The sequence below is a fragment of the Prosopis cineraria genome, unplaced genomic scaffold (genome assembly GCF_029017545.1).
Source record: "Prosopis cineraria cultivar Desert tree isolate PC_DT_omini unplaced genomic scaffold, ASM2901754v1 PC12, whole genome shotgun sequence".
Lineage (NCBI taxonomy): Eukaryota > Viridiplantae > Streptophyta > Magnoliopsida > Fabales > Fabaceae > Prosopis > Prosopis cineraria.
Genome location: NW_026555343.1, coordinates 25,820,253 through 25,832,219, shown reverse-complemented (window position 1 = coordinate 25,832,219; position 11,967 = coordinate 25,820,253). Strand labels below are relative to the sequence as shown.

The 11,967-nt window shown below is 29.9% G+C and overlaps 1 protein-coding gene across 1 annotated transcript; it reads left to right on the top strand.

Moving 5' to 3' along the window:
* Positions 1-2,602: 2,602 nt before the first annotated feature.
* Positions 2,603-3,820, top strand: LOC129289415 (uncharacterized). The gene is made up of 2 exons (XM_054926184.1): positions 2,603-2,728; positions 2,819-3,820. The coding sequence occupies exon 2, from the start codon at positions 2,853-2,855 to the stop codon at positions 3,552-3,554; it is 702 nt and encodes a 233-aa protein (XP_054782159.1). The 5' UTR covers positions 2,603-2,728; positions 2,819-2,852; the 3' UTR covers positions 3,555-3,820.
* The last annotated feature ends 8,147 nt before the right edge of the window (positions 3,821-11,967 follow it).

The following is an 11,967-nucleotide window of genomic DNA, read 5'->3' as shown; positions in this document are numbered from 1 at the left end:
GAATTTCTAGATTTGCTTTAGCTTGTTTCAATTGCTGTTTTGATTTCCATACTTCCGTTACCATATTTAATTAATTTTGAACTATAGTTAGAGCTCAAACAATATTTTAAAATGGGTTTTCTTGAGATCTTATTATTTTAACTAATTATCCTTTAAAACCCTTGGGTTGTGATAACATTTGCTTGAGATTTTATATAATTTTAGTTATCACAACATCTTGTATGAGTGTTGTCCTGATAATATTAAGGCGAACATTACATATATAAACAACAAAAAATCCATATATAACATGACATGATCTGTACATCAACAATATAATATCCATTCATTATGTATAGTTTGTGTAATTTAGTTGAACAACAATGTATAAGTTTCTAGATGCATGAACAATATAATACCCATATATAACATGACAAGGTCCATACATTAACAACACAATATCCGTTCATTATATATAGTTTATGTGGTTTATTAAATAATAATGTACAAGTTTTATAGGTGTATGAACAACAGAATCTCTATATATAACATGATAAAGTCTATGTACTAACAACACAATGTCTTGCACACGATATCATCTTTTTAAACAAGAGTTAAATGAGTTTTTTCACTAGAAAATATATTTGTATGTATATAGAGCCTTTGAGCTTGCAAAATAAAATCAGAATGCATTGGGCCTTAGGTGCTTATTTCTTTAATTTGGGGGCCTTAGGTGTTCATTCTCCCCAAAAACACTTGGCAGCATCCTCTACCTACAAGAAGTAAACAGTCAAAATAAGGCGAAAAATTCATACGATCAACATCCGTTTGTGGTAATCAAAGTATACATACACCCACAATTTTGTATGCATAGTTATTCAACTATGTTAACCAATAATTTTATAAAATTACAAAATGTTGAATATACTGAATCAATAGCAAGACAAAGTGGCTTCCATTATCAACAATAGGGAGTAATTAATTTGCATTAGAGTGCTGGGGAAAAAAAAAAGGCCTGATATTTTTGTCTGAAATCGATGGCGAATGATTATCATCCAACGCAAAAGCCAAAGAAACGTTGCCATCATTGCAGTTTTGAAAAAGAAAACTTTGTTCCTTTTTCTTTTCCACTTGCATTTAGCCCTTTGAGAATCCTAATGTCCTCAGAGAATGACAGTTTACGTGTGCTTTCTACATATACACGGACCCACTTAACAAAAAAGAAAAAAAGAAAAAAAAAAAAGACCCACTTACACATATATGATTTAAAAAAAATTACATTCAAATTCAATATAAAAAAATTTATTATCAAAAAGTCCTATAATATTTATAAAATACTTTCAAATCTCAAATTCTATGCATTTATAACTTAATTAAAAGTATTGACTTGGGAATATTTTATAAATTTTATAGGACCTTTTGGTAATAGTTTACTCTTAGTCAAGTTGTAAGTGTATAGAATTTGAGATTTAAAAGTATTTTATGAATTTTATGGGACCTCTTAATAATAAATTTTTTTATGTAAAATTTGAATGTAATTTTTTCTATATATCTAAAATCAGGATATGATGCTCACTGGCAATTTTTGGTCTAACATTAGATAATTACTAAAGATGCAACTTATATCCAAAAGAACATAGATTTGAATTTTATTCTCAATATAAAAACTTTATTGATAGGTAATTTATACATATTTTATATAAATACTTTTAAACCTTAAAGTGTACCTTAGTGTTATGGAGTTTTTGAAATTTACCTTATCTAAATTTTTTTATAAGCACGATACAAATTGTGAACCATTAATAAATTTGGTGGTTTATATTTGGTTTTTTTAAAAAATAAAAAAAACTATATCATTAAATATCATTTAAATTATACAGTGGAAATAAACTCTACATGTTATGCTTTTTATTACAGGCACAATAATGAAGATCTGATCCGCCCAAAAAATGTATATAATTGAGGATATAATCGCCATTTCTATTTTTATTTTATATATTATCTATTAAAGGGGGAAAGGATATAATAGAGAACAGTATCCGATTATGAACATGCATTAAATGTGCACAATATCATATTTTAATTTTAAATCTTAAAATTATAAGTTTATGATGGACAGTTTAATTTACATATTGCTCTCACCATCCTAAATTATAAAACAATTTAAGATAAGATTATAAATACTGATAAAACTCAATAATAACACTTTTTAAACTTATTTTTTTCAAACTAAAAATACAAACTTTAAAAATGTCCCAATATTTTTAGTCATATCACTATAATCATTTTAATTATCTATTTTTTTATTTTAAGGATAATATTAAAAAATGTTAATAATTTTTTTAAAATTGTCGTATATTTTGAAATAATAATTTAATATTATTTTATAATTTGCATGATGGGGTGTTTATTAAATGTTTATTTTAATCTAAATGAAAATTCATATTTTGAGTCAAATCTATTTCACATCATAAAGCGTGATATATCAAATAATTGCCAACTGTATTCCTCATCCGTCTGGAGTTTTCTTTTTTCTTTTTTGTTTTTTTAATATGCCACATAGTCATGTACAGTGCACAAGAGGCCTTCAATTATTGTGTGACCTGCACTTTAATTATTTGATGAGGGACAAGCCTTCGTCAACCCATATTCCGCCATCTCTTTTGGGATCAGCAACAGAGGTTTCTGGTTTCTGTCAAGATTCTTTAACAAAGCTGCAGAAGAAACATCGCAACAGTGAAATTTCCGGGTCAGGGTTTTCCCTTTTGCGTTTCATAGAACTTGTAATCTTTGCGAAGTTTTGGATTTTATCAGTAATCTCTTTCTTTATTTATTTTAGGGCCAAGATCAAGCTCAAACCAAGCTGATCTTCCATGGCAGCATCGGTCTCTGTTTCTGAATCCCTGATGTCAGTTTTGAACAATTCCCCTAGTGGCTTAGGCAAAGAAGAATATACCATTACTCACTTAGCAGAGGATTCTGATAACAACTTTGATGTGATAACCCGTGATCAGATCTACAAGGAAACAATGCTCTCTCGGCTTAACTTTCTGAGTAACTACAAAACCAAGTCGGTACTAAAATCATTTCCTTTGGAAAATAAACAGCATGATGTATATTTGCTAACCCGAGACGATATTCGAAGGCACAAGAAAAAATATGACTTTCTGCATATCGGACTTGTGCAAGTTTTTGTTAGTCCTCTTCATCATCGAGGTTGTGATCAGAGAGTCTTAGTGTGCTTACGTGATGCGAAATATCCAAACTTTAAAGACTCAATCTTTGCTGCATTTGAGATGATCAGCTTGAAAAAGGGTTTCTCAAATTTCAATTGGTTCCCAAATTTCTCGTCATCTTTTTCTGATCTATCAAAGTCCAACGGCTTAGTGATAACTGTGGAGCCGCATGGCCTTTCGTTTATAGAAGGTTCTCATACGTTGGCGATTGAATACAGAATGTGTTACAAACTGATGAAGGGATCTCTTGAACCCAGAACACATCTTGAAAATCCTATCTTGGAGTTGAAAACAGAAAACATGAAAGTTCTTGCACCTAGAACCTTTAGCGGGAACTGAACTGAATCTAATGGGTTCGCTGAGAAATCTCATTTCTGGATAGCACATACAAGTGAGTATTTTAAGTTTATCCTTCTTTATAGTTTGAAGAAATTATGATGAAGATTAATGTATGAATTAAGATCGATGATGTAGCCGTCCATCTAGTACTGGCGTTTGATGTGTTCCTGCTTTGTAAATTCCAGTTTTAATGTATTAGTAATGTTTATACCTAAACCAAATGATGGAATTAACATTTGGAGTCCTGGGGTATGATGTTTTTGCCATGTTTTGATGTGTTGATGTTTCATGTGTCCTATATTGGAGAGCTTTACAAGTTAAGTATAATTTATAAGTGTGAAAGTTCTCCAACAGTCTATTTAAGAAGTAAGATAATAAGAGATTTTATTAAAATAATCATCATTAATAAAATTTCAATTTTTTTGGTTAAGAATAAGTCCCGTTGATTGTAGAGAATATCTTGGTCTCCACTAAGATACAATAAACATCTCTCAATTAAATTGCTACGTGTACAAGACTTTAGGTTCGAACCTGCAATCACTTGCATGATAAGAACAACTACACCTAGTAGCTGTGAAGGAGGGCAATGCATCCTGTACGCATGGGTAAAATTACATATATAACGTGAGAAATTTACAATCTTGTACCCCATACTTTTAGTATTTTGAACTCTCTAGATTCAATAAAAAATACTTGAAGGTCCAAATTTACTCTATATCAACCTTTTCAATATATCTTTAGCAAAAAAAAAATCTCAAAATATTTTTCTTAAATAAAAATATATGTAATTTTATTTATATTATTATATTTTTTGTCTAATGTAATTAATTTTAAAAAAATTAGAATATATTTTTAATTATTAATTTTTAAATTACATTGTTTTACATCCTCTGATTTAAGGTCATGACTCTGTCACTGCTATTACCCATTATTTAATTTTAAACATCTTATATTTTAATCTTAGACCCCGAATCACCTTCAAAAATATTTTATAAAATAATCGGGAGGAAGTCTATCACTACATTTTGAGCAGAGTAGCAGTTATGAATTATGGCATTCCTGAAAGATCAAAAACTATTCACATGGATTGAGGGGCACGGTGCATGTCTTCTTTTTGTTAAGAAGAATTCAGAGAAATTAGGTTTTGGAAACTCATTATGCCAAAACATGCTTTCATATTCAAATAACACTTATGAATATATTTGTATATTATTTATCAATAAAGTCATCACATCTCCAGTAGGATTTAAAGTCACAAGACTACAACCTTGTAAATTATAACCTAAATCCTTACCAACTAAGGGTCTATTTAAATAACTCTCAGAAGCATATTTAAATTACATTTAAGATTTGCTTTTCCTAATTCCAACAAATATTTAGATTCTTCGAATAAACTTCTATAAAATGTAATCTCAAAATCAAAGATACAATAACTAATATTTGTCGATCTGTGCATTGTAAGTCCAACCCCACACCCTTTGCCCTTTTTGCTTTAGCCTGCAACTCAGAATCTCTCTTGACAAGAGACCCCAAAGAGACTGAGAGAATAACATAAAGAAAGATAAGACCCCATCTATGTGAATTCATTCAGATTTAAGAGGTCCGCACTAAATAAAGGAAAAATGATAATTAAGGACCTCTTAAGAATATTAAACTTAATTAAGGATCATTGGGATAAAAAATTATAGTTTGTCTTAAATGTTCCTGAGATTCACTAACACCACTTGAGGATTCACCAACCCGACTTGAGAAAATTACTAACATGTATTGTGAAAAACATGAAACCTCACTTAAAAATCGGTTATTTAATAAAAAGTGACTTGTTCAAATTGAGATCCACTAACATGACGTGGGATTCACTAATGCTATTTGAATATTTACTAACCCGATATGGAAAAATTACTAACATATATTGTGAAAACAACATAATTAGGATTTCAACATAATTAGGTTTTTTTCTCAGGGGCATTTAAGACAAACTATATTTTTTATCTCAATTAAGGACTACGGGATTTCAAAATTTTATGATCCTTAATTAGAATTAATGTCCTTAAAGGGTCCTTATTATCATTTTTTCCTAAATAAAGGCCAGGTCAGCACTCCATAATCTATACTCCCTCTTTTTAAATAGTGAATTTAGATATGGACTATTCATGTTGATAATAAAATAATTTATTAAAAAATTATTTTTATAAGTTTTATAAATCATAGTACATAAAACGTGATTGAGCACTCTGCATATGATAAGTCTTATTATTATGAACCTCTCTTTTTCTAGCCATCAGATAAAACACAAGGTGAGAATTACTCACTTCCTAACCACAAATGGTTTTCCACAGCAAGAAATACATTCCCCTACGAAACTTGTATGATCTATAATTCAATATGTATACTAATGGACAACGCCTATTACATATTTTATTTCTCACTAATGAACAAGGTATAGAGTAAGTTCTAAATACTATACCAATAAAAATTGGTCTAGATGGTAAAGACTTGGCTCGTGACCCACAAGGTCATAGGTCATGCTGCCAATGTAAAGAACTTGTCAATAAGTAATTTATAAATATTTTTATAAGTACTCTTTGAGCCTAGAGACATGTCATCTTTAGAGTTATGTTCCCTCTTCCACTAGGAGTCTATTAACTACAATTGTAATTGGAAACATTTGGTTTTTGTTGGATATAATGATCAAGACATTTTCAAGACCGACCAATCTATGGTTGCCACTTTTCCATTGAAACATAAATTTTTCCACATTTTCACTTGGAAGATATTCGCATTAGACCATTGACTCGCTAGCTCATAACTCCACAATAAGTGTTCACTATTCACCAAGCAAGGTAAAGTAAAAAGTTATTCTTATTTGTTGCTAGAGTAATATATACTTTTCTTTCTCATTGTAGTAATTTCTGAATTAATGGCAAGTTTGTTTGTCATAAAAGTTCTCTTTGGTTCACTATTTTATATTTTGTATTTTTCATCATCATCATCATCATCATCATTCTATTGTTTTTTGCTGCTCTATCACTCCTTGCCAAGGTCATTGAAGAGGTAACACCTCAATCATATGTTAAATTTTACATTCTTCTTGGGACAAGTCTTTTATTTTTATTTTTTTACATTGCTTGCAGGTATCTTCCTATTGAAAGTAATTATATTTAAGGCACAATTAGCACTAAATTTGAGCACCTATCCCAAAAGAAATTCGAACTTTGGTTCGCCACATTGTAAGGAACTAATCCTTTTAGCTAGACCCAAACCCTAGTGGTGGACAAGTCTTCTATTTTCATTTGAACACTTTTTCAGGCATTTAAGGAGCAGGGGTAGTGGGTGAGTTCAAGTGATGAACTAGTGTTGTTTAAATTAGTGCGTTGATTCATGAATGGCATTTGATTTCATCAATGCAAAATGATTTTAAAAGAACTACATTTTGGACATGACTACCTCTTTTCGTTTATATTGTCCGTGGTATAGTTTGTATGTGATAATTGCACATTGGATTTTCTGAACTAATTGTTTAAGGAGTAGTAACCCTCGTTTTTTTTTTCTCATTTTTATGAGAATTTGTTATTTAATGTACCAAGTCAGGAAGCCATAGAAGCACCTCTTTGTAAAGTTATTATGTGATATTGTATTTATAGGATTTTGAAAAAAAAAAATTGTAGCACTGTATTCATGTTCATTTTGCCAATTGTTGGTTTATTTTATCATAAATTGGAATTTTTTTTATTGACAATGATTTGATTTATTTTTAAATCACATCCAATCCAAAAAAATGCCCCTATATATATATATATATATTTTAAATGTCACTTTTTAAATTGGGTGTAGTTATAATTGGTTTAGAAAGTGAACTTTTTAAACCTTATATAACTTAGATGCCAGTTATAGTTACAATACAGCCAATTTAAAAAATGACTTTCTAAATCATTTATATCTAAACTAATTCCAAAACCAGTTTTTTTTTTTTAGCAAATAGTTCCAAAACCAGTTTAGTAAGTCTTTTTTAACCTATTTAAAAAGGTTTTTTTTGTACTATTGGGGGCATTGGGAGTTGATGGGAGACTAAAAGGTTCAAATGGAAGAATTTAGGTTTGGGGTGTGAAAATCAATGGCACAGATAGAAATTCAGTACTAATTATGAGTTTCTTCTTTGTTGAAACCTTTATGTTTTGATAACCAAAATTGTGCTTAATTAGGTATATTTGCTGGTTGATTATAAAAGAAAAAAAATTAAAAATGGTCAAGGAACTTGATGGACAAGATAATTAAAGTAATACATTGAAGACTTTGTCTTACGATTGACTTTCTTTCACTTGTTGTAAATACTTTTTAAGAGACTAAATAAATTTTTCATTCGGCCAAAACTCAAATTTTCAAGTAGTTTTCAAACTTAATATCACTTCGCTAGACTTGGCTTAAGGGTTTCAAATAGTTTTCAAACTTAAAATCAATTTTTCAAAGAATTATTATTTATTTGAATTTGATTTGTATGACTATATTTGAGCATTTAGTTGTGCCTACAAAATTGTATTCATTTACGCGAAAGATTCTTTTTCTGAATAGGTAACTCAAATAGGGTTTTTTTTTTTTTGTTATTATTATCTAGGACCACATAAGCTTGAAAATGTTAGTCAAATATAAAAATGTTAGAGAAACATATTATGACTTTAAATATATGATTTATGAGATTTTACAAAGTCAAATTATAAGAAATTGAAAGGAAATTAAAAAAAAAAGAACCAATGCATATAAAATTAATCACTTTAATTAATAATGGGAAGAGTAAGAGGAAGAGCTGCCACGAGGATGGAGCTACTTGAAAATTGAAGCGCCTTGAGTTAAAGTAGTATTACAAATAGGATAAGAGTTTCTGTTTTTTTGACAGCCAATTAACTATGCAAGTCTCTCCATTAAAGAATTGGCCACATGGCATCCTTAGCTTCTTGCCATTGCTCCAACTTGAAATTCCTCTAGAAAAATTAAATGGCAGAATGTCGAAGATCATGAACACTGAGGATTGTTTGGAAATACAATTCGATTGTCCTGTGTGTCGAAATGAATTTCAAGTTGGAGCAATGGCAAGAAGGATGGCGTATAGCCACTTCTATAATGAAACTTGCATTGTTACTTGGCTATCATAAAACATACAAATGTGAAGTATAACCCCAAGATTAAAGGTGTTAGATATATGATAATATGGATGGTTTAAATACCTAAAGGACACGTCAATTTTGTGCCCACATGGAAAACACCTGAAGAAGGAGAGATACATGTATGATGAGACAGACCATAGTTTCTTCACGAGTTTGATGCTTGGTAATGGTTTTATAACCATCCACAAGTGATGAGGTCAGTCTGCAAATTATTTTTAAGAAATTCAATTCTAAATAATAATTAATTTGATCATGCTACTTAATTATCCTTTCATGAGCATAAAAAGCAGTTCAGATTTAATATTAAAAATACTTTATAAATTTTTATTTTAATAAATATAATGTTAAAAATACCTAAAAATTAATTTAAAATTAATGATAAAGATCATTCAAAAAAATGATAACCCTCCTGGGTGATGAGCATACAGCATTCATCAGTCGTGAGCGCAGAATGTGGACATGTTGACTCCTCCATGTAATGAGGGTGTATTGTGTGTGCCTATGCTTATAGAGTAGCCCACCCCTTCTTTTAGAAAATTACTCTCCCACCCTCTCTCTCTCACACACGCATGTAATTTCTTATCTTTGCATCAAACAACAATAAATTATATACTATGTTGATTTATAAAAATAATTTCATTGTTGATGATGATGAATTATATTAATTTTTTATTGATAAAAAGAGTGAAATTTAATATTGGATAAGGAGGCAATAATATCTACAAAGTGGTCCGCCAGGGACACTCAGTATTCTAAAGTGAGGGAAAAGGAAAAAATACACATAATGTTACAGAGGTGGGTGCAAAAGTAACCAAACAGTTAATTTTGACCTAACGTCATTAACTTTGATTATTAAATATTGACTATGCATGTACGTATCAGTCTTTACTAACGTAGACTAATAAAGGGATAAAAATACTTACAAAATCATCGGCCAGAAGCAAAAATACCTATAAAATCATCAATCAAAAGAAAAAATACCCATAACATTTTTAGAGTTGATGCAAAAATAAGTAAGCCATCAAATCCCTTAAATGATCATTTAGCTAACACCTAAGAAAAAGTTAACTATTTTTTCATTAATGTAGACAAAAATATTCCCCAGATGATTTTTTATGGATGCTAATTGATTATTGTATCAATACCTATAATATTACTTTAGTAGGTGTAATGGTGACCAATCCATCAAAATCCATGCCACATAATTTCTTTTTATTGTCACATATCTCACCCCCTTTCTTCCCCTTTTTCACTCATTTTTCTTATCTACAATACCTGAGATTCAACATAATGAGATAGATTGTACACAATTGAAGATCGAGACTGAGCAAACCTCCTACACCACCCTACCTAAAGAATATTGTCACAACCTTAAGCAATTTCATTTATGATAGGTTCAAAATTGTCAAATGGTTTTGCCATACTACTACAAAGAAATAAGTGATTTAATTTGATATTTGATCAAAATGATTTTTTCTCACATGATATTCATACAATAATTGATTAACTTCTAGAGAATTTCATCTAGGAATATTTTTTATCCGTATCAGTAAAAAATAGTCAACTTCTACTTAGATGTCAGATAAACAATCAACATTTAAGGGATTTAGTGGATTGATCACTTTTGCACTAACTTTGAAAACATTACGAGTATTTTTGCTCCTAGCCAATGACTCCATGGATATCGTTGCCCTTTTATTAGTCTACGTCAACAACAACTAACACGTGACATGCACAACCAGCATTTAACGGTCAAAGTTAATGGTGTAAGGTCAAAGTTAATAGTTTAGTCACTTTGCACCCACCCATGTAATTTTATAAGTATTTTTACCCTTTTTCCTTACTTTAGGATGCTGGATGCCCCAGGCTAACTACTTTATGGGTATTTTTGTCCTTTTATCCTTTAATATGATATGTTAGTTTTTTTACTAGTTGTTTGAAAAAACATTTTCCTTGAATAAATTATTATTTTAAAAATAGAGTAGTTACTTAAATAATTTTTTATTATTTAAATTGCATATAACATTGGTTAATATTAGTTTTAATATGCTGAGCATATAATTTTCTAGAGTTTCTATTACATGTATAAAAATATATGACTTAACTTTATTTTTATAGTTAAAAAATTATATAATTCTAAATGATTCTTATGTTTTAATTTTTAAATATTACAAAATTATTTTAACATAATTTTTATTCTTTTTTGGGAAAAAGGGCAAAAATACCTACTAAGTGGTCAGTTAGGAGCATCTAGTAGTCTAAAATGAGACAAAAGGGTAAAAATATCTATAATGTTATCATAGTTGATGCAAAAGTGACTAAACTTGTTAACTTGCCCTAATGTCCATTAGTTTTTGATGTTAAATGTTGAACGTGCTTGCTACTTGTTAAGGTTTGCTAATGTGGACTAAAAAGAGGCAAAAATGCCCATGAAGTCATAAGCCAACCAGAGCATCTAGTCTCCTAAAGTGAGAAAAGGCAGAAGTACTCATAACATTACTTAAGTAGGAGAAATAGTGACCAATTCGTTATAAGTACCTATGCCACGTGGTTTCTTTCCATTGCCATATATCTAACCCCTTCCTCCCTCCCTCTCCACTCATAATAAGATAGGCTACATACAATCGAAGATGGAAGATGAAGAGGCTGTGGCTCACTACAAAGGATGCAAGAACTTCATAAAGGAGTTTATCTCTACTTATAATGTCTTCGTGACTATGTACACCTTCTATGCCATTTACCTTAATAAAATTAGCACAATCTTAAGCAATTTTGTTCACAATGAGGTTTGAAATACTTAATCAGCTTCCAACATTACTATAAAGAAGCAAGCAATTTAACTTGATGTTCAATTAAAATGACATTTTCCTATATGGTATTCATACGATGATTGATCAACCTCAATAGAATTTGACCTAGGAATATTTTTCATCCACATTAGTGAAAAATGGTCAACTTCTACTTAAGTGTTATATAAATGGTAAACATTTAAGAAATTTGATGGATTGGTCATTATTACATATGTTAAAGTAACATTATGGGTATTTTTGCCCTTTTTTTACTTTAGGTTACCGGATGCTCCTGACCGATGACTTTATAGGCATGCCCCTCTTCTAGTCCACATTAGTAAACATTGATAGGTGGCAAGCAAAGTTAACATTTAACACCAGAAACCAATGGACATTAGGAAAAGTTAACAAATTGGTTACTTTTGCACCAACTATGATAATGTTATAAATATTTCTGTCATTTTT